Raw genomic sequence first — 24,162 nt, 5'->3', positions numbered from 1 at the left:
ATTTCAAAAATATCCTCTGAATTAATCCTATAGAATCCTTTTAGCAATTTGAATGTCTCAATCATATCTCCCCTTTTCTGCCTATCAACTAGTTTCTGCAACCCACAAATCTTCAACCTGTTCTCATATGGTTCATTCCATAGACCTGCTATCATCTTAGTCACTCGCCTCTGGATCCTCTCCACCTCCTCCCCATCAAGAAGGAACCGAGGTGACCAAATCTGGGCACAGTAGTTGAGATGAGGTCTTATCAGGGCTTGGTACAGAGGTACAATAACTTGCTTGTCTCTGTTCGTCAAGGTATTTTTCAACAACCAAGTGAGTTGATGAGCTGATTTAGCTACTTTTGCAATGTGCCCCCTAAACTTCATCTCCCTATTCACCAACACTCCCAAGTCCCTGGCCTCATCAATCTCTTGGAGTACAGTTCCACCAATGTGGTATACTGCTGCTAATCTTTTCACCCCAGAATGCATGACCTTACATTTTGTCACATTAAATTGACATTCATTCTCCTTAGCTCAGAACTCCAATCTATCTAAGTCATCCTGCAAGACTTTGACATCTTCTGCATTCACTATCGCCCTACCCAACTTTGCATCATCAGCGAACAAATGAACTGTTCCACTTAGATCCTTCCCTATATCGTTAACGAACAGATTAAACAGCAGTGGTCCAAGAACAGAACCCTGCGGCACACCTAGTCAGAGGCAGTCTTTTGGACTCTACTCCTGAATAAACTACTCTTTGATATCTCTCCATCAACCACCCACCCTATATCCATTCCCATATGTTGTAGTTTACAGATTAGAATTCCATGTGGTATCCTGTCAAATGCTTTTGCCAGATCCAGCAGTATCACTGTAAACCCATTTCCCTTATCCAGTTCTGCTGTCACCTTGTTATAAAACTTGAGCAAGTTACTGAGTCATGATCTACCCTTCACAAAGTCATGCTGTCCCCTGTACAGTATCTCATTTTCATCAATCCATTCCTGTATTTTTCCCTTGACTACTTTCTCCAAGACCTTGACAATGACTCCTGATATGCTGATCAGTCGATAATTTGCCACCATAGTCTTGGATCCTCCTTTATGCAGTGAAACTATTTTCCCCTCTTTCCACACCTTTGGGACTAAACCAACCAGACCTGAGACTCAGATTAAACAACATGGTCAAGGGCACTAATAATTCCTTAACCGCTTCACACAAGACCCGTGCCAGTATACCATCCAATCCCACAGATGTATTCACATTAAAGTTCTGTAATAGACTATTCACCTCTTCATTCATCACAATTCCTGTATAAACTAATGGTTCCTTCATTTTTTTTTCAATGTCACCACCTGGATGATGCACTTTTGCAAAGTGCATGCTCAGTAACTCCACTATATTGACTGGTTCAGTGACCTCCTTACCATTGTCATTCCTTAAAATCATTTTGCCATGTACAGTTTTTTCTTGCTTTCAGCATATTGAAAGAACTGTTTGAGATTCTCTTTTGCTTGCATAGCTAGTTTCCTTTCATAATCGGCTTTTGCTGTTTTTACCACACTCGTTACCCTTCTGGCCTGCACTTTATACCATTCATGTGCCTGCAGGTCACCCCTTTCTTTAAATTCCCTCCACAGTTTCTTTTTTTGCAGCTCAAGCTTAATGGTGTTATTCATCCATTTAACCCCTACTTGTTTTACTATTCGGACCCTAGGTATACAATCAGCCATAACCTCCTGTAAATGCTCCTTGACCACTTCCCATGCTCTATCGACGTCCAGCCCTTGCAATTGTACATGCCATGGCACTGCTCCAAGCAATCTCCTAAGCTTGTCAAACTTGACAGCACGGTAATTCCACATATACCCTGTCGTAATCAAAAATTCCACACCTTTAGCCACTTCCCAGGTCAAGACCTTCTGATCACTCTCACCAACAGGTGGCACTATGGTCATATTCATTACAGTCAAATTGTGGGATGCTATTACCAGGTCAAGCGCTCTCACATCTCTAGTATTTTCAATTACATTCTGTCTCAGATAGTTATCCCTTAATAAGTGAATAAAATCCATTTCCTTCCTCACATGTGTCCTCTCTTCCTTCCAATCCATGTTACTATAGTTGAAATCCCCCATAATAATTACCCTCCTTCCACTCATTTCATCAATTTGTTTATGCATACTATCTCCACTATCTATTCCATCACCTGGTCTATAGCAGCACCCAACTGTATATTTTATTCTGCCAGTCTCAATCTCACACCAAATAGCCTCAAAAGAGCTCCTTTCACTATCCTGCAATACAACTTCAATTCTTCTTGGCTGCAGTTCATCAGCTATCATCAATAACACTCCTCCCCCATTTTATTTTCTCTGTCCCTCCTAAACACACTATAACCTACACATTCTATCCCACTAACTATATCATCTTCCATCAGCCATGTTTCACTAATGCCAATAACCTGTGGCCAGGAAGAGCCAATCAAGGCCAAAAATTCTCCCTTGTTCCTAATACTCCTGGCATTAGTATACATGAAATGCAGTGATCCCTTTGTCCCACCCCTATCTTGATGCATTATTCTAAATGTCCCATTCCCATTTTTTGTCCTTAGTGCTGGCTCGGGTACATTATATACATTTTTACACTCAACTGTCTCACTGAAGTTTGCATATCCACTCTCACCCCTCCTTGGTAGTTCGTTTCCCTGGTTTTGCACATCCATTTTCACTTTATTCAGCAACACTTTTTCCAGTCTCTGCACACCAAGTCCATCCATCTTGTATAAGTCCTTTCACCCATCAAACTCATTCCATATTATGATGGAGCTGAAGTCCTCTGTTCTTACTGATTTTCTTAACTTTTGTCAAGAATTTTTCCTAGTTCTTTCTTGTTTATGTCGATTTCTGTAACGGAAACTATGTAGACGATGGATGTAAATAATTTATTGATTATTTACAGTCAATGTTTTGCTAGCTTAAGCTAGCATTATCAGAGGCAAGTTCTTCCTTGTCATTATAAAGGAATACTATATCATCAGTGGACATCAGATTACTGATCAATCTACCACTTATCCTAATTCTGTTGTAAGCTTATCCAATGCTACATGCATGATGTCCTCAGCATAAATACTAAACAGGTGAGGAGAAAATAGTCATCCTTAACTCCCTTTCCAACCAGAAGCCAATCAGTTAATCCAACACCTGTTCTTACAGTACCTTCTTGCTCACTGTACAAGTTAGCTATCAACCTTGATAGTGTGAGGAAAACCCATTCTTTTCATTACTTCCCACAGTTTTGCATGCTGAACACAATCAAAAGCTTTAGAGTAGTCTATGAAACACATTACCAAAGGGAGTTTAAATTCTTTATACTTCTCTTTGATCTGTCTAAGGCAAAGGAGCTGATCTCTGGTATCTTTACCTCTCCTAAAACCTGCTTGTTCCTCAGGTATCACTGCCTTAACTTTGGCCTGAATTCTGTTTAGAATGATTCTTAATAAAATCTTACTTGCTAATAGTTGTATAATTATTGCAATCCTTCATATCTCCCTTATGTAGTGGGGTAAAATGTGAACCAACTTCTTCCAGTCTCTAGACCATGATCCTGTTTTCCATATCCTTGTAATCAAGCTATGAAACATACTTACGCCTCCATCCTCTGTAGCCTTAATTAACACCAGCCTTAGCTGATATTGAGCATTAGCAAAAGCACTTTTTGACACTATTTCCTCAGCCTCATATATGGTTAAGTTTTGTTGATATATTTGCAGTCTGGTTCCACTCTGACTCAGAATTACTTTATTTCCTAGAGAAAATAATAAACTCCTTATACTCCAGTATCAAATTCACTATTGAATGTGAATCCAATAACCAACTATCCTTTTGTGAATACCTTTTTTAATTCTTAATCCCACAGGTCCTGTTGAATTTTTAATTTATTGGAAGCCACCATTTATTGGCAGATACATTCACTTGTCTTCCCACCATCATTCATCACAAAAGATGGATATTATCAAAAGTGTTGTACATAGAGCTCATATGATCTGCTCGTCTGATTATCTTTTAATAGATGAACTGAATAAAATTAAAAGCCATCTGATATGTAATGGATACAACACAACTGCCATTCAAAAAATTGATAATTATTGTCCTTCTACCAGACTACAATCAGATGCAAAAATAATTTCATTACCCAACCTTAAAGGAACTTTGGACACACTGACCATTCTGCCTTGATTAGAATTGAACAGCAAGACTAGATTACATCTTTGGAATCCGAAAAGTGGCCTTGCTTCTCGCACTGTTGGCACTAGGCACAGAGTTTTTTAGAACCAGACAAAACTTCATTCCAGCAAGTTCAAATTTGATTCCTTTCATTCTTTTCCTTTAAATGTGAAATACTCTGAAATCATCTGGACCTCAACCAATCTGGTTACATGCCGATATCCAAGTATTGGGAAGTGATCACTATTAATTATAATTTTTTTAATTAATTTTTTTTTATCTACACAACTCTTTACAATTGTTTCTTTGAATTCTAGCAGTGTAATCATATACTTCAACTACAACCAAGACATGAGCTAATATATGCATGATTTGACTCATTGTGATTAATGTTTCGAATGTAATAAACGTTTTATCTCCCTGATATTCATGTAATTTTGGATGAAATATATTGGAGATTTGAATAAAATTATATTTATTTGTTCTTGTGTAATCCTTCATAAAAGTTATTTAAATATGTCTAGTGCACATTCCATTAAAACTAATAAATTGGCTAACTTCTTGCCTTCAGTTAAGGATAAACTTTTCCATTTACACCCGGCTTGTCCAACTCACAGGCCGCATGCGGCCCAACAAAAAATCGAACTTTATGAGATTGCGACTAAAAATATCATTAATAATACTACAAATACAATTTTAACATGCTATTAATTTATATGTGATGAATTTAACACGTTCTTTAGCAATGAGAGATTCATAAAATCATTCTCAAATAATTGTATTTATTCAAAATTGCTGCCCATGCAAATAGTTACTTCTCAACATAATAAATGGTGTGCTAACGCTCTTGTTTCCTACTTTTGCCATGCAATAGATGTCTCTCTATGTGTGCCATGGGTATGCCGGTACGGCTTTCAATGTGCACTTGTAAACAGTAGAGTTGACACCGAACCGAGGAAAGGTGCAGGCGTTACATATATTTGTGGCGATTTGGCGAGTAATTTTTTTAGTACTAAAAATTTGATTATTATTAAACCATGCTTTCTAATTTTCAATCTATTTTTTTTTTTTTAAATTACAGCATGGCTTGCACAAAGTCTCCAAAGAAAATCGAGCCCCCCCCCAAAAAAAATATAGAAGGAAGATTGTTCAACAAAAAGTGGACAGATGACTACTTTTTTGTTGAGGCAAATACTAAGGCAATCTGTTTAATTTGTAGGGAATTTATGCCAGTTTTCAAAGACTGCAATTTGAAAAGCCAATACACACAAAAACATGCTGCGAAATTTAGTGCGTATCAAGGAATGTGTGGTAAAGACAAAATAGCGGAACTGAAAAAAGTATCATCTCAAAGTTTATTAAAAAAAAAAAAAAAACTGAAACGAATTCTATTGTAAAAGCTAGTTAGTGGTTGCAAACCTGAGAGCAAAAAAAATCAAACCGTATGCCAATGGTGAGTTTATTAAGCAATGTATGGAAAGCATGGCAGATATAATTTCCCCTGATAAAAGGATTTTTCTAAAATCAGTTTGTCTCACCAGACTATAGCCAGGCAAATTGATGAAATAGGAAAATCTATCAAGAGATTTGAAGAGTAGAGCTGCTAATTTAAAATTTTATGCTTTGGCAATAGACAAAAGTACTGATGCTACTAATACAGCTCAATTGGCAATTTTTATTAGAGGTATTGATGATGAATATAATATCATTGAAGAAATGGCTTCCTTAGTGCCATTAAAAGACGCAACTAAATCAAGAGATTTATACGAAGTAGTGAAAAATACGTTAAAGCGATTTTCTTTGTCCACTGTGAACATATCTGATATAGCTACTGATGGTGCCCCGGCAATCATAGGTAAAAGAGATGGACTTCTAAAATTAATAGAAGGCAATGCAATTGCTTCCCAAAATATCTGTATCAGCTTTCTCTTACGATGGAGGATTTTGGTTTTTTATGTTTGAAATTTACTATGATGAAATATCACTGCATAGTACACCAAGAAAATTTATTTGCAAAAGCTTTAAAGATGGATAACGTCATGCAGATTGTCATCAAGGCTGTAAATTTCATAAGGGCCAACGGATTGAATCATTGCCAATTCCAGGAATTCCTTAAATTTATGGATGCTGACTATGGGGACATCATTTACTTTTTGGAAGTAAGATGGTTAAGTCGAGGTAAAATGTTAAAGATTTTATGATTTGCGAAATGAAATAGTCGTTTATGGAATCAAAAACAAAATTTGTGCCAGAACTTGACGAATGAAAACTGGCTCACAGATTTGGCATTTTTAGTTGACTGCTCATTTAAATGAGTTAAACATGCATCTTCAAGGTGAAAACCAACTGATCAATACAATGTTTCAAACTATAACAGCGTTCGAACTGAAACTATGGTAATCTCAAATTAAGGCAAACGGTTTTATTCATTTTGACACGTTGGCTAACACGGCCCTGTGAACAACAAAAAATATGCAGCCTTGCTTTTCAATTTGATACAGGAATTTGAGAACAGGTTTCAAGATTTCTGCAAAAATCATCACTCTTTTGGTATATTTGCAACTCCATTTTCAGTCTAAATAAACATATTACCTGCCATTTTCAAATGGAATGCATAGAGCTACAATCTGACATTCAACTTAAAGAAAAATTTGATCATGTCTCTTTACTGGACTTCTATAAGATATCTTCCCAGAGAAAAAAAATCCCTTGTTTCACAATCATGCCTTATTCATGTCATCGCTATTTGGAAGCACCTACATTTGTGAGCAGCTATTTTCAAGGATGAAGCACATGAAGAATAAAACTAGAACCAAAATATCTCATGAGCAGCTTGAACTCACTGAGAATTGCAACTACTTCCATCAAACCAAATAACGAAGCATTAGTGTCTCAAAAACAATGTCCAACATCTTGCTAATTTCATGTTGCTGTTTTGTCTTTTACTTTTATAATAAAAAATTCATGAAGTTTAAATTACTTAAATATGTTAACTATATATTCTAAGTTTTTTTGCTCATCAGCTATCGTTAGTGTATTTTATGTGTGCCCCAAAACAACTAGTCTTCTTCCAATGTGGCGAAGGGAAACTAAAAAGTTGGACACCCCTGATTTACACCTTACAGATACTGATGTTGAGTTTTGGTGGGTTTTAGTATTTGTTCCAGTAGCTGACTTCTCACTCTTTGCCTTGGTTCCCTGGTGAAAACAATGGGGGCTTTGTTTACCTGGGTGACGCCCCAGCCAGCATGAAATTTTGTCATGTTGTACCATCATTTGATATTTTGGTCTAAGCCAATAAGATTACAATTTGGTCGGCTAAATCCCATATTGCTAGCCCATCCTCATTCGTTCAGTATCCAGGTAGAAGATACCTAACAGGATGCACCACAAGAAGGTGAGGATTGATGATGCAATTTTGTATCATTTACAAACAAGAATATTTTCCTTCAGATTTATTTATTTATTCTTATGGCAAAAACGAATACAATGCAGCTATAAGTTGATGTCTAGTCCAGAAAGCCAATCCAGGGCCTCATTGTCACCTTGTGAATAACTTGAAAGTTACCATGAAATTGGTGCTTTGGGCAGTTGTTCACAATATGAATAGTGTATCCCAGATACACTGGAAAAAAATACAGGGCACTCATGACTGAGGGTGAAAGTATGCACATCCATCACATATGCCAGTCTTACAAAATGATTCTAATTTTCCAAGTGTGTGCATAGTAAAGTTTACTATGCACACACTTTACTCAGTATAACTAAATCAAATTGTTAGGCTGCATATTTTCATTAAGCCACTTTAAGTTTCCTTCAAATAGTTTTTTACTTACTATTATAGATACAAAATAGATTGTTAATACAGTAATGCTGTTCTCACCTAACAATATTCTTATTAATCAATCTTGCTCACTCTTGCAATACTTTTCTGAAGAATGAATTTCACTTAACAATTATTTGTTTTTAAGAATCATTTCATGAAAAGTTACACACTCCTCACTGAAGAATGATTTGACAATAAGCATTGATTTTAGTTTTTACAGACAATTTGTTTTTCTCATCAATCCACTGTGCGTTCATGTGAGAAAATAATCTTTTGACACACATTTGTTCCAGGGATACACATAATGAACTCCACTAATTTCTTTAAATTTGATAGTTCTCCTTCAACATTTTTTAAGAGATCTAAATGATTGGATTTCAACATGTCCTTCACTTCATTATCTTCTTTGGACTTCAGAGCTGTTTTCACTATTATTACTTCATCAAACAAATCAGATTCAACAATATTTGATATGGCAGTGGTCTGATTAATAGTTTGGACTGTTTGAAGAACATTTTCCCAACATAATGCTGTTCTCAGTTTCACCTAAGACATACTGTCTAATTTCAGCATATATTGTGACCATTCTTTTTGACACACATGTTGTAGAAATCAATTTTATGCGATTGGAATGCTTTTTCACTAATCAATTCTTCCTCTTGCAACTCAAGAAATAGCTTCGGTGGTAGTTGTCAAATTTTCATCTCTTCTCATTTCAATTTTTCCAACCAGTGACTGCATAATTGACTGTGCTTCAACAAAATATCATTTCACCTTCTATGCTCCTGATAATAGTATGGAACATTTCGCATTGCAACTCCAGAAAGGTAGAAAACAGCTTCGATACTGGGTTCTGGAAAAAGTCTTTCAACATTGTCGGACATTTATCAATTGAAAGAAAATAAGCTTTAAGTCCTTCATACATTTCATTCAACCTTTTGATAGCTAGATGCAACGACAGCCACCTTGTCTTAGAGTGTCCTAGAACTGTTTTATACTCGTTGTCCACAAATTCACAAAATTCTTTTAGGGACTGGATTCTTACAGAGTATATATAAGTGTTGAAATATTTTAGCTATAACAGCCTCTGTCTGCAGGCAATGTATCACAGCATTGTTTTATCACAAATTTGCACAGCATTGTTTAAAACATGAGCTGAGCAACCACCTCCAATCAATCTGTGGCGCCAAACCTAGTTCTCAATTTATGGTACATGTTTCTTCCCTTTCTCGAACATCCACCAAAGTTAGTATTGTCTGCTGACAAGGCTATATCTTTAATCTTCCAAGATTTTAACAAGTCCCACGTGTAATCCACAAGTCATCCTGCGCTTTCACTAGGAAGGTCTGTAAATTCCAGAATCATGGTTTTAACACATTTTTCTGGAATACAATATCAAACTATCAATGGAACTAATTTGGAAGCACCATGGTTTGAAGCGTCAATCAGGATAGATATATAATTTGCTTTCTCCATTTCCAGTTTGAATTGCTTGATTGCAAATGGAGCCAAAACATTTACAATTAACGCTTGTGTTTTTGTTTGCCCATACATAAATTTTCTATCATATAACTTGCGTATTATTTTAAATGTACAATCCATTGATCAAAAACTCTGGTTGTGAAAATTGCTTCTTCTGCAGCAAGATTCTTTTCCACTTCCCCCATTTCTTTCTTGGTAAAGAAATCACTGACTTTTGCACTTGTACTAGCTCGAGATACAGATTTGTCTTTTTGTAGCAATGTGCTGGGTAATGTCAGATTTTCTGTCATGCTCGATGCTAAATAAGCCACCACAAACTGTACGTTCCACTCTGTCTCGCCCAATTTAGTAGATTTTTTAAAAACGGAAATTGAGTTTTTAAAGCGTCTGTATAATCACACTTCATTTTTGGCATTTTCAACATTCAACAGGGCCACAGGAGAATTGAAAAATCATACATTTTAACAGCAGCCATACAGTAATTAATACTCTGCAAGCACTAACCTGTTTCTTTTGGAGCAAGCTTCTAAAATGGCGTGGGTCAAGTGGACAGTTCTGTGCTATTTAAAGCTGAGCCAAAATGTCAATGCACACATGCACTATTCTAACGAACTTATCATTGTTGTAGTGTTGCAATCATTCGCCTTGAGAAAATAACGCATCTACAGTTCCCTAATGACAGAGAGCAATGTTTGTAATAGAATAGAAATTGTAACTCATCGATTTTGTTATTCAGTCTTGAACTCTAAAATACAGGACAAAAAGCTGTCCCAAAGAGTTTTCTCGGGACAGTGGGATGCATTAGCTAAAAAAAAGGATGATCCTGAATTTTACGAGACGTCTGGGATCCCTAAATATGAGTAATCATCTAGACTATGGGGGAACAGTTACAATAAAGGTGGTCTGACAGTTTCCATTTGTGTAATACTGTCTGACCACAGATCGAGACCTCCTGACACTTCTGCACGTGACAGAATAATGCACTTCTTTCCCAGACGTGGGCACAGTATTCTGCTGCAGAGAATGTGATGGCTAGTGCAGATGACCTTAGAACTTCTGTCCGACAACCCCAGGTTGTTCCAGCAAGCACTGAAATTATATTATTTCTCATTTTAATTTTGTTGGACAGGTTGGTGACGTGCCTTTTATAGGTTAGGCTCATTCAGAGGTATTTCGGGTGAGGCTCATGTTCTACCATCTTGCCACAGAAAGAGGTTGAGGTGTCAATTTGCCTCTGCATTGTTTAGGTGGAATGCACCGCGCAGTTAGCCTAGTGGCTTTGTGCTTCGCAACCATGTGCCTGGGGAAGGAGTGTCCCAGGTTCGATTCCCATTGTAGACGTGAAGAATTTCAGGATCTTCCTCAGACATAGCCAAATTAGCCGGTCTTGGGTGCGGTCAGTAGGGTTTTTCTGCCAGTTTATCTGGCGTTTTTCATCCCACAAACAGGCCCCGTGAACATATGCCTCTACAGTCAAAAAATATATCCCCCCTCAGCGGCAGACCAGGCGACGGGTCGGTTGGGAGTAGTACTAACAAGAAGTCTCATCTAAAAGTAACATGCGGACCCTGCATAGAAAGCAGGAATAACGCATAGAAGAAGATTGTTTAAGTGGAATGCAGTTTTTGTTCGATTTGGCTTCAGGTACCACTGCTTGAAGTGCTGTTCCAGAATGTTTAGGTTTGTGTTCAAGGTTGGCAAAGGAGGTAGACTAGTGCCTCCCCCGTTAGTAGTGTTTCCCTCATGGTACATTGCTAGTGCTTCGGAGATGTCACACTGGTAGCATGAAGTTAATGTCTCTAACCAGGCGTCCAAAGGCACCAAGCCTCCTGGACCACATGCAGCAACCATGGAAAAATTTCTTCAGGTCATTTCCTATAATTTCCAAATTAAAAAACTAGAGATTATCAGTATTTAAAGAAAGGAAATAAAAAAGTTCAGGGAATCTGCTAGAATGGGACAGATTCTTAGCAAAAGTTCAAATGGAGATTCTAATATGGAGACTCTTATGACATATCTCTGTGAACATATGCATAATTGTCACCTTTTGAAGTCGATGTAATAATTCAGAAAAATGAGGTGAGCAGTGCTTGAAATTTCAGTTTGTTAGGAAAAATGTAGAGAAAGGGTGGAAATGAAAATAGAAGTTGGAATAAAGATTTTGCATATATTTGAAGGGAATTTGGAATGCTTTGAGAAATTTGCCTTGATCTATATGCAATCTATTCTCTTTTTGTGGTATTTTGAGTTGAAATTGGGACATGAAATATTAATTACTTAAGCTGTAATTGGAAAATTTCACCCTGCTCCTGCAAATCAGTCTCCCAAGCACACCTGTTAAAATAGTGGCAGTTATTTGCTAGCTGACCTGGAAGTTTCCTGAGGTATTGCTATTGGATTTTCACAGATAAAGCTATTTTGAACTTGCAATAGTTTTGCTAAATTGAAGGTGATAATAGATTAAATCAAAGCATTTTTTATAATGCTATGCACTTATTTTTATGAATTTATTACCAAGCATTTTGTGATCGGTGCCTACAAAATGGCACTTCTTTATTCTTAAATGTTCTATGACACTTGACAAAGTTTAAATGAAATTGACATCAGTAACAAACTTGTGGATGTTTTGATATGCCAATGCATCTTTCTCACTTGCATGTAAATATAAGTGAGAAGGTGACTCTCTACACTGAATAATTTACACTTTGAAATAGGTCTTAAAAGCTTAATATTTTCACTCATTTTTAGAATCTTAATTTTCAACTCTATCATTTTGTCTAATTTACATATTTTATTTATGAAAAGTATATTTATATAGCAACTCAACATATATGCTGAAAATTACCAATTCTTTATGAACTAAAATTGAAACTCCACAATATGCAGTTTGAGTGTTAACTTAAATGCTTATAATTTTCCTTTCATTTGTTCTTAATTTTAGCTGCTTGGAAGATCATTAAAACATGGTTACCAAAAGAATCTGTACAACTTATAAAATTTGTAACAAAGGCAACCGTTAAGGAATTTATAGAGGAAGATAAACTTCCTGTTGAAATGGGAGGCACAGTAAGTGGCAACTATCCAAAAAAATATTTTAAAATGTTCATCTAATTTGAGATCAATTTTATTAAGTACTTACTTTCTTTGATATGAGAACATTAAAATAATACTGTATTCAGTGTTTATTCACTTATACTATTACCTCTTTCCTACTTCAGAAATGATTTTACAAACAGATTTCTATTGTGAGATTAATCATCTCATAGACACTGCAAAGTACTTAATGTTTAATTTCATGAATACAGATGTACAATTATAGTAAAATAAGCCGCAGCTTAATTAACACAATTTAAAAAGCAACATCTTATGAAGATTTATAAAACAATATTATGGCTCATAAATCCTGTTAGAGCAGAGACTTGTCCATCTATAATCCCCTTCCCCTGATTTCCCACCAATTTGAAAATTTATTACCATGTGGCCAAATGCTGAAGCTTTTGCTGCCTGGGGGCAGACTGCCCCCCCCCACATGCAAATTACATCCCTTCAATTTATTCACATATCCAACATTGCCCACTGTAACAAAGTTTAATCTTATCTTTGAATTTCTTTTGGTGTTTTCTTACCTGTTAAATAAAGATGTGTAAGTGGTATAGTACTTGAGATAGGATGGTGTTAGTTAGGTGTTAAGGATATGGTTAAGTTCGGTAGTTAGGGCATTCTTATGCCGATTAACAGATTAATTTAGCCCTGTTATATAGGGTTTTCATAATCCCATATTGTTGTGAGGGGAAGGGATGTGATTGCTGGTGTGTAATCAGTGTCTAGGAAAAGGGAGGCTGTTTTCCTTTTCCAAGGTGAACTGGATTCTGAGGGGGGGGGGGGGTTGATTGTTTAAGTGTGTTAAGAAGTTGTGGAGTGAATCTAAGCCATGTGGCCAAATAGCAAACACATCATCCATGTAGCATAGCTAAACAGTGGGGTTTAAGGCTTTTTCTTCAATGTCTCTATAAAGAAGTTGGTCAGGGGTGGAGAGAGAGAGCAGAGAACCCATGGCCCACTCTATCTATTTGTAGAATTTGTCTTGCTGAAGATTTCAAGACAACTAAATCATTTGACCTTCTTAAAACACTACCGAGATGATAATGTGATCCCAAACTGCATAAAATTAAAACAGTTTCATGTCAGTGAAGGCTCTCTGCATTTATAGCAGCACTAGCTTCGCTCTTCTACGTGAACAAATTGCCACCACCCACATTCTCTTGGCCAACACCAACAAGGCTATTTGTGTATTAGAGGAACTTGCTGCTACACTTAATGATGACCTTTGGACGATCCTCTCCGATGTCTTGAACACTTTAGCAGAGAAAGAATTTAAAATACAATGTCGGCACATTAAAAAAATTTGAAAGTCTAAAAAAGAACTCTGCCTCCGAACCTCAGCTACTGCTCAACATGGTAATAAACCTGTCTTCCCTTACCTGGAAGCACTCAGTGCACCAACATGTGGTCATAACTTCGCCTTAGCATCGAAAAAAATACCTTCTGAAGAAATAATGATACAGGTAAAATGTGGTATCTGCAACCTTCCCAACCATATTGCCAACAATATCAGAATGGATGTAGCTGGTGTTCTTACCAAAGCTAAACCACCAAAAACCAATCTATATAAAGAAGAATTAAAAGCTCTACAAGAAATGAAGAACAACAGTAAAATAATTGCCAAAGCAGATAAGGGAAATGCCATTGTAGTTCTCAACCAAATTGACTACACAGGTAAGCTCTTTACTGTTAGATTGGTCTACCTCCTTATTGAATATGATCCCACCAGCTCCCAAGTCAGAACACTTCAAAGGCTCTTTAAGATTACTTCTTGGCCTGTGGAAGTGACTAGTAGACTAAAACCTTTCAACTCTAGACCCCCCCTCCGAATATATGGACTACCAAAAATCCATAAGTAGAATGTACCATTACGTCTAATTGTGGATGACACTAATCCCTCCCCCAAATACAAATTAACCAAACATTTAGCCAAAGTGCTCACACATTACACTGGCAACATGCCTTCACATAAAAAGACTACATCTGGTTTCCAATATAGCCACTCAGGACTTTCTGACCAGTATAGAAAACTTCACTCCAACACACTGACATAATGGTCAGTTTTGATGTCTCCTCCTTTTCACAAATGTCCCACTCAAAGATAACCTTGGATCTTATCCAAGCCAAATTTCCCCCTAGTATCTCAACTTATTTCAGTTGACCATGAACTCAGGGTATTTCATTTGGCAAGGAAAATTCTATAAACAGAAGGGACAGCCATGGGTTCTCCACCCTTGGCCAACTTCTTTATGGAGACCTTTGAAGAAAAAGCCTTGCACTCAGCCCCATAAAAACCCACTACTTGGCTATATTACATGATGTGTTTTGCTATTTGGCCACATGGCTTAGATACACTCCACAACTTCTTAACACACTTAAACAATCAACATCCTAGAATCCAGTTCACCTTGGAAAAGGAAAACAACAGTCTCCCTTTCCTAGACACTCTGATTACACGCCAGCCTGATGGATCCCTGGCTTTCTCTGTTTACCGTAAACCAACCCATATAGGTAGATACATTCACCAGCAATCAACCTCTCACAACAATATGGGATTATAAAAACTCTATATAACATTGTTAACTGTTCAGATAACAACACCCTAACTACTGAACTTAACCATATCCTTAACACCTTTTTGGCCAATGGCTACAACCCCCCAAAAAAATCCAGAAAATATTAAAACCAGTTAACCATAATCCCCCCCCACCCTTTCATAACAGATTACACTAAATCTATCACCATTCCTTATATCTGGGGCATGCCTGAAAAGCTAACAAAAATCCTAAAAAAAAAATGACCTGACACCTGTTACAAACCATATAAGAAATTAGTATCCCTTATCTGCTCAACCAAAAACCAGCCACTTCCCCTAGACCAACCTAAAGTATATCAGGTCCCTTGCAATTGCAAACTGTCTTACTACGGTCAAACAGGCAAGACAGCTAATGTCAGGATATCCGAACACAAAGACTACATTCGGTTTCATCAATATAGCCACTCAGGACTTTCTGACCATGCACTAGATATCCACTACAGAATATGCTGGAAGAAAGCCACTTTACTACACAGCAGCAAATATAAGTATGAAAGATTATTCTTGGAAGCAGCCTCAGTTCTAAAAAAAAAAATTTCCCAAACCTCAAAAAATTTGGATGCATGAGACTGTCCCAAATTTGGGAAGCTTGCATCCTAAGAACATCAGTCCAACAGCCAAGACAACCTCAATTTAGCCTGCTAGGGGGAACCTTTAGGACTCTAGGACCAACTTCAGCCTCATTTGCTCATTGTTAATGCCTATGTGCACATATCATAGTTTTATGTTCCCAGAAGATTGCTGAAATATAGGAAAGTTGCTTAAAGTTTTTTAATTAATATTTTAATATATGTTATCATTTCCTGAAAAATTTAAAGTCATAAATTAGCTCTTATTTCATAAAGGGATATTTCCATGAATTGTGAGTTTAGTATCTGAAAATGGCACTGATACTTAAAGTAGTAGTGACAAGCCTGCTCCTTGTTTCAAACAAGGCCACCAGTACCTTGTTTGAAAATAGGATGTACCACACAAAGAAGTTTTCATTTGAGTAGAATCTAAGTTTGACACATCTCTACTCTATACATTGCACATAAACATGCAAAACAAAATTTAGGTCGATTTACATGTATACAAGATTTTGTTCATTGAATCTTAAATATAAAAAATTTCTCAATTAACTAGTGATTTTTTTTTTCCCCCTCTTAAAAAAAAAAAAAGCACTTGAATTAAGCTATGGATGTTTTAACTTGATATTTTCCTTTCTAGGACACTCATGAATATGTTTATGAACCACCATCAGTCAGATCTGGTTCTTAAAGCAGGACTTATTTCCTAGACACAAAGTTCCAGTAAAGATTTTTATACCAAGGATTTCAAAATGCAGAATTTTAATGTACAGTCTTAATAACATTGATTATGTATATAATTACTACAGTATATCTTTGCCTGTATTTAAAAATTTTAACTACACTTGTATTATTAAATAATACACTAGTTGTATAGTATTGTTATTAAAGCTTCGTGTAAGGACCAAGTCTGCCCCTAAAGAAACTTATTTTATTTTTATTGTGTGTGTGAGAGAGAGAGAGAGAGATTCGTTCAACCTTTTTTGTGAGGACAATGTTACAATCACGTTCTAGGATTGAGAGAAATCTTTCATTAAAGTCGGACAGTGGAAATTAAATTTCCATTGGGAAAGCGATTGTTTTATACATACAGACTTCAAAAAAAAAATGTGGGTTGGCTCACCCACCAGTCTGATAAATTTCTCGCTTGTCAAATGTCTGGGTGGTGTACTCTACCAAGATTGCATAATATATTACAGTCAATGCTAAAAAAACACAGGAAAAAATCATACATTTCATAAGTGATTATAAATTGCCTTATACTGTTTTTTTTTTATGAATGATACTATGTTTTGACTTCTACTGTCTTGAATAACTTTTATAGGGAAAAAAATCAATTTCTTTTCTACTATTATAAACAAGTTGGTCAGTGTCATAAAAAAAAAAAGCAACTTAGATCTAACTACATTAGTGCCTTTCTGAATTCTGATTGGCTCCAAAACATTGCCTGACAAACGAGGGTTTGGTGACGTCAAGTGACAAGGCAGCAACTCAAATTATCTAGGCTGGAATCAATGTAAAGAAATACTTTGGGAAAATTAAAATCTTTCAATGTTTCAAGTTTTAACATCTGCTATTAATAGTGAAATTCTGCATAGTCCACCATTGGTTGAGTAATAAGCTAATTACTGTAGTCTGCTGTGTACCTATTTTAGGTTCCCATGTCACTATTAATTCATTATCTCATGGTATGACTGAGCTCTCTCTAAAGATACATACACATCCTATCCTCTGAAATGTATTCCATTTTAACTGAAAATGCAGGCATTAGTAATGACCAGCATCATAAGAAAGGTAAACATGTAAAAAAAAAAACTATTGGACATAAAATGTGAAATCAACATTAAGTAAAAACTGTTGCTTAAGCTTTTTTTTTTTTAACTCAATTAAATTCTCTCTCTGCTCCCAGATGAGTGCATTTTTCAAGTCCTGTGTGTGTTTATGGAAATCAAATTGCATTCCTTTCATAATTACAGGAGAAGAAAAAAAAACACCCAAAGAAAGTTTAATATTTTATATAATTCTATATTTGGCTCAACATTTTTTTTTTTTTTGCTAGATTACCATCAAAATGCACATAATAAAAAACACTTGCTCATTCTACATCATATCAAATGAAATTGGTTAAATTATTACTTCTAAGATCTGCTATAAAATTTATAACCAAATATAAAGCACTAATCTTAATCATAGTTGAGAGTTAATGGTTAAAGAGTTAAAGGCACATTTTGATTTGAGACATGGGTGAAAGTTACTGTTTTGAAATTATTATATGGGTATCTCCATATTCAAATGACTCATTGCAGGAGACCCATGCTAACCTTCATACACACATACCTTTCCTTAACCTCATTCACTGTCAGGGCACTTACAACTAATTCATCACTATCCAATCAAAAAATCTAGTCTGCACACCCTTATTAGCCACACTTTTACACAACTTCAAGGGGTGATCCTAGTTATCTCTATCATATACTGAAAAATATCTTTCATATATAGAACCCTTTAGTTTTTAACTTAAGTTTCTATCATATCCCCTCTTTTCCACCTATCAACCAAACTTTGCAACCCACACACCTTTTAATCTATCCTCATAAGGAACATTCCATAGACCTGTCATCATTCAGATATGAATGACCAATATGTCACCAGACTGGTTGCTCACAACTCCACCTCCCGATTCCCAAAAAAACCTAGGTGACTAAATCTATATAGTAGTTAAGATGTGGCCAAATCATAGCCTTATAAAAAGGAATAATAACTGTCCTATTTTTACTTGTCAGTGTCTTTCACCAATCAAGTCCTTTGAGCTATTTTACAACTTTTGCAATATGTCTTCTGAATTTAAAGTTTGTCCAACGTTATCCCCAAATCCCTACTCTCATCAATTTCCTGCAATCCAGTATATTGTACTAATGTATATTGTCAATGCACAATCTATTACCATAATTTGTATTAATATACAAATTATGGTAGTAGATCTAGTAGCCCTTTGAGGCAGTCTATTAATCGCCCTCATTCTCCTAGATTCCACTTCATATGTGGAAGCTGCTCAAACTTCCAGGCAGTATTCTGTCAAATCTTTTTTGTAATTCAGCAGCATCAGAGTATGGCCATTTTCCTTATCTAATTCTACTGTCACTATTGTAAAAATGGGAGTGAATTACTAAGGCAGGACCTACTGTTTATAAAGACCACGTACCTCCCCCCCCCCATGTGTAATCATTCCACCATGCCTAAGGAAACCGAAACTGACTAATGTTTTAGGAACTGCAGTTGCAGCAGCTTGTGTAATACACTGTCACATGGTTCACTACATTACTGATGAGAGATGACCTGACTGTCACAAGATTGAATTCTGCTAAAGTAGAGAAAGTGGCCAGTCAGTTTGTTCAATTTTTCCACTGCGATATCCATGATGTAGTACATGATTGCCCACATAAAAAAAAGTGAATATCACAAGGAAATGGTCAATCCCATATATGTTGTATTCAGTTTCCCACTTGAACAGTGGAAAGAAGGAGTGTAAGCAGACAGTTAAGTCAATGGCAGCAAATGTTCAGGTTGCGTATAACTGTAATTGATATTCCTCCAATAGATGGTGAATGAAATAATTTTTCAGATTGTCACTGTGGCTGCTTCAATAAGAATATCTCCTGAATGGATTAAATTAAATTTTCCAGGAAATTATATTCTTATTTAATCCTTTATCCAAGTGTGAGCAGACACAATTTGTGCGAAGTACTTTTTATGACCTGAATAGTTTCCCAACAGATTTTGGAGATCCTGCCAACTCTTCTAACCCCTTCTGGATGAAGAAGGGTGACATTTTTCCAAGTGATTTTTCTCTGTTAAATATAGGATTAATAAAAGTAGTGTATTTGTTGCAGCTTCTGATGGTTTCTGTTTCTTATTTTGGTTTTCTGTTGCTGTTTCTGGCAAATATAACATGAGATGAAAAATCATTTCTCAGGAGGAAGTTGATTTGGCACCAGAGCTTCCTATCTACCATGGAGCAACACATGGATATCTACTATCCAGCAAGCAATTAATGTGCTCGGGGTGAAATGACAGGGCTACCATTGACGCTTGCAGTCCATTAGCCAAATGATCTGGGCCAGGCCATCCATGGCTTGCCAGAGTACTGTGTGACTACCAGGAACCCCTCCCCTTCTAGAGATGACTGTGCACAACAGCACCAAGGCAATACATCTCAGAATTACTGGGGGGGGGGAAGAAAGAGAAAGTTTCTCTTGCTAAGGTATAATAGTGACTTAAAGAAAGCCAAGATTGCAAATGAGTATGCATAGTTGTGTAAAAAAAAAAAAAAACCCTCTAACAAAACTTTGTCTATAGAGGAGGGAGTGTTAGCAGTCTGCAGAAAGTTGTTTGGCAAGGGAATGGATGTGCAAATGCAGGGAATTGAAGCTATTAAGGAGGATATGATCATGTGTGCAAGTGAGAGATGCGAAAGATCATAGAAAGTTGAATGCAGTTTTTCAGGTCTCAAATCTGCAAAGAAAGTTCAAAAATACCTGTGGGCTCAAGGGGTGACATGTTTGAGAATTGGTTTGTCTGAATGGCTAAAAACTGGTCAGATTAGCAACACTTGGTTAACAGAGGAGGATATTGTCACAGTCAGAATGTAAGGGATACTGTATATTAGGAAAGGGGAAAGTTTGCTAATGATAGCAGAAGAATGCAACCACCAATTCTAGTGTAAGTAGATGTTCAATAGGAAAGTAGCATTAAGGGGAGTATTACATTTGAAGGTATCTGGTGAGAGAGAAAAGACAGTAATGCAAGGGATTAGTTACATAGATAGTGTTTCAAAATGAATTAAACACCTTCAAATATTTATTTACTTGGTAACTAGGTTTCATGTGAACATGTAGTATTGATTATTAATTAACTTAAGGAATTAATAACGTACACTAGAATATAAATTAAATTTTAATATATATTTCCAATATTTCAGCACCATTACGTTGCTATCTTTCAAAAGAAATGAAGACACGTGCATGCAGGCACTACACGCAGTAAATGAGGACAAAGCGAGGAAGCTATTGTTTCTCAAAGTTCTGATGGTGCCCCCCCCTCCCCTAGCGGGCTATGTAGGTATTCTTTGCCATTGGGCTGAAGGTCTTCTGATGTAAGTCTCCCAAATTTGAGGCAGTCTCATGCAACCAAATTTGTTTAGGTTTAGCATGTTTCTTAGGGCTGAGGCTGATTCTATGAAAAGTCTTTCAGATTTGAACTTGTTACAGTGTATTATTGTGGTTTTCTTCCACTGTATTCTGGCATGTATCCGTAGTAGGGTTTCTTAAACTGTATTCTGCAATTTGTCATTTTAATTTTCTAAGCATTTTTCATGAATAAATATTTTATAGTAGAAATATTCTGAGGAGAATAATATTCATGAATATGTCAAAGCTCAGACCCAGAACACCTAATAATAACATCTGTGTATCGTTAATTTTCACACATCGAAACCTTTCAACATTTGGGAAAGGGAATACTGCTGTTTATGACTGGGCATAAAAATCGCCTGCAAGCGGATTATAACAATGGGTGGCATATCCTCTGTTCTCAAAACTGAAGGAAATGACATCTGTTTAACAAATATCAGTGATCAAGCAGCATATTTGTAAACATGAAAATATTCATGAATTATCGTTAATTTTCACGCATCGAAATTTTTCAACAATCGGGAAAGAGAATACTACTGCTTATGACCGATCGTAAAAATTGCCTGCAAGCCGATTACAACAATGGGCGGCGTGTTCTCAAAACTGAACGAAATAACATCTGTGTTGCAAATGTCAGTGATCAGCAAGAAAGTATAAAGAAAATTTTTCCACTGCAATTGAAGATCAAGATAGTCTGTATCTGGTTCTCAAATCTATTAATACTGAATACTTTTTTCGCAAGTTCATATTGCAGTGTGCAAGTGCTTGTTCTGAAACCGGAGTCGTCATCAAATTCCTGCCATGTACCCTCAAGGGGTGTACAGGATATGATAGTACTACATGAAAAAAAATTACATCATTACTAACTTCCTATCTACAATTTTCCTCCAAATCAGTCTGTTACTTGTCAAGACTCCAACATTATCAGATCTTATATTTCTATTGTCTAAAGCACTTTGTACCGTATCAATCCACCTATATCTTGATCTTCCCCTGGGTCGTTTTGCTGCCAACCTGGCAGAGAACACTTGTTTTGCTAATCTTTCTTCGCCCATTCTGTTTAAGTGACCACACCACCTGAGATTAGCACTGCTAATGCATTCCTGGATGCTGACAATGTCAAGTTCTTTCCTAATATCTTCGTTTTTAATATGATATTGCCGTTGATGCCATCTGTTCATGCCTATAATCTTTCTCAGGACTCTCATATCTGCAGTCTCTAGTCTTTGGTCAAGTGTTTTACTTCTGACCCAGCTCTCAGATCCATAAGTTAAAACTGGTTTGAACACTGTCTTGTATACAGCTAATTTAGTGTTCCGACTAATTTCCCTCTTATTCCATATGAATTTATTCAATTGACTTCCCACCATACCAGCTTTGCTGATTCTGTTGTCTATTTCTATATTTAATTTACCATCTTCACTAAAAATTGTGCCTAAGTAGCTGAAATGCTTTACTTGTTCTATAAGTTCTCCATTCACAATGCAGTTGATATTTTCAATGTTTCTGCCTATTTTCATTGTCTTTGTCTTTTTATTGCTGACCTTCATACCATATCTATTACAACAGTTGTTCAATTTAGTCAGAGAATCTTGCAGATTTATTTAGAAGTATAAAACATCTGCATAAAGCAAAGTGCTGACATTAATATCTCCAATTTTGATATCATGTTTAATACCACTTTCCTTCATAATGTGATCCATATAGTTAATGAATAACAGAGGGGATAATGTACATCCTTGTCTCACTCCAGATTTAACATTAAACCATCTTCCTGTACTTCAATTCTAACTGCTGACTTACAACTCAAAGACTAAGTATTGCTTGATATAATGTCCCACTGACACCATATAAGTGTAGCGTATTGAATAGCTTCTCTCTCTTGGCACCTTGTGATATGCAAACCGGAGTGCCGTGGTTTATTTAAAAGTAATAGGAATACAGATTTAAATTCTAATATGAATAAGAGACAAGACACTTAATACAAAAAAAAAAAAAAAAAAAAAAAAAAAAAATTAATTTTGGTATTAAGAAATCTCTTAGGGGTGCTTAAGGGTCAAAGCTGTATAACTGAGAGGAGACCTCCACATAGCCTTTAAAGGAATGCGGAGAACCGACCAGGGCTTCTGACCTAATGTCCAATCCTCACCTTCTCGTGGTGCACCCTGTTGGGTATCTACTTTGATACTGAACGAACGAGGATGGGCTGGCAATTTGGGATTTAGCCGACCAAATTGTATTCTTATTGGTTAAACCAAAATAAAAAATGATGGTACAACATGACAAAATTTCATGCCGGCTGGGGCGTCGCCCGGTTAAACAAGGCCCCCGTTGTTTTTGCCAGGGAACCAGGGCGAACAGCGAAAAGTCAGCTACTGGAACAAATCTGAAAACAAACCCCAACTCAACATCACCAGAGTTAAAGATCGGTACTATCAACGTAAGAAGCCTGAATGGCAAAGAAATGGAGCTAGCTGAGGAATTAGATAAGTACCAGATCGACATAATAGGGGTGACTGAAACAAAAAAGACCAAAACTGGTGAGATCTTTCTGAGCAATAAATACAAAATGTTATATTCAGGCAATAACAATCAAGGAAAAGAAGGAGTAGCCATAGTATTCAACACAAAATACGAGGCTAATCTTCTTGAATGGCAGTCAGTCTCAAGTAGAGTAATGTGGGCAAATATGAGAATGGGGAACTGGACAATGAGACTTATTTGTGCCTATGGTCCCACAGAAGGTTCTACTAAGGTAGAAGTGGAGGAATTTTTTGAGGCTTTAGAAAAAGCAACTGACACAATGAAAAAGGAAAAGTTGGTCCTTGTTGGGGATCTAAATAGTAGAGTAGGAAATGATTGTGAGACATACAAAAATATTTTGGGAAAATTTGGAGAAAAGAGCAAAGCTAATAACAATGGCAAATATCTGTTGGATTTCTGCTCAGGACATGGACTGGTTATTACTAACACCATGTTCCAACATAAAAATGTGCACAAATTCACATGGAGAGAAGAGGCTAGGAATAAGAAAAGTCTCATTGACTATGTTATTGTTGATAGTGATGTTTTCTCCCTGGTGCAGGACACCAGAGTGTACAGAGGATTTGAAATTGGAAGTGATCACTATTTAGTCTTGAGCAGGATAAAATTGAATTTCATATTGAAAAGAATAACATGTA

The 24,162-nt window shown here is 36.3% G+C and overlaps 2 protein-coding genes across 3 annotated transcripts in view; one reads left to right on the top strand and one right to left on the bottom strand.

Moving 5' to 3' along the window:
* The window catches only part of LOC150109443 (motile sperm domain-containing protein 2), a 104,494-nt gene extending 87,795 nt beyond the window's left edge, over nt 1-16,699 (top strand). Inside the window, exons 7-8 of the mRNA XM_090413174.1 lie at nt 12,466-12,590; nt 16,432-16,699. Coding sequence (XP_090269300.1) covers nt 12,466-12,590; nt 16,432-16,482 — 176 coding nt within the window. The 3' untranslated portion in view covers nt 16,483-16,699. The remainder of the gene's footprint in view (nt 1-12,465; nt 12,591-16,431) is intronic.
* The window catches only part of GluRS-m (putative glutamate--tRNA ligase, mitochondrial), a 189,083-nt gene that overhangs the window by 10,915 nt on the left and 154,006 nt on the right, over nt 1-24,162 (bottom strand). The gene's annotated exons all lie outside the window — the stretch shown is intronic.

The sequence above is a fragment of the Typopeltis vanoorti genome, chromosome 2, assembly GCF_054136105.1.
Source record: "Typopeltis vanoorti isolate ZY-2024b chromosome 2, IOZ_Tvanoo_1.0, whole genome shotgun sequence".
NCBI classification, from domain to species: domain Eukaryota; kingdom Metazoa; phylum Arthropoda; class Arachnida; order Uropygi; family Thelyphonidae; genus Typopeltis; species Typopeltis vanoorti.
This window is presented reverse-complemented; position numbering and strand designations above follow the sequence as displayed.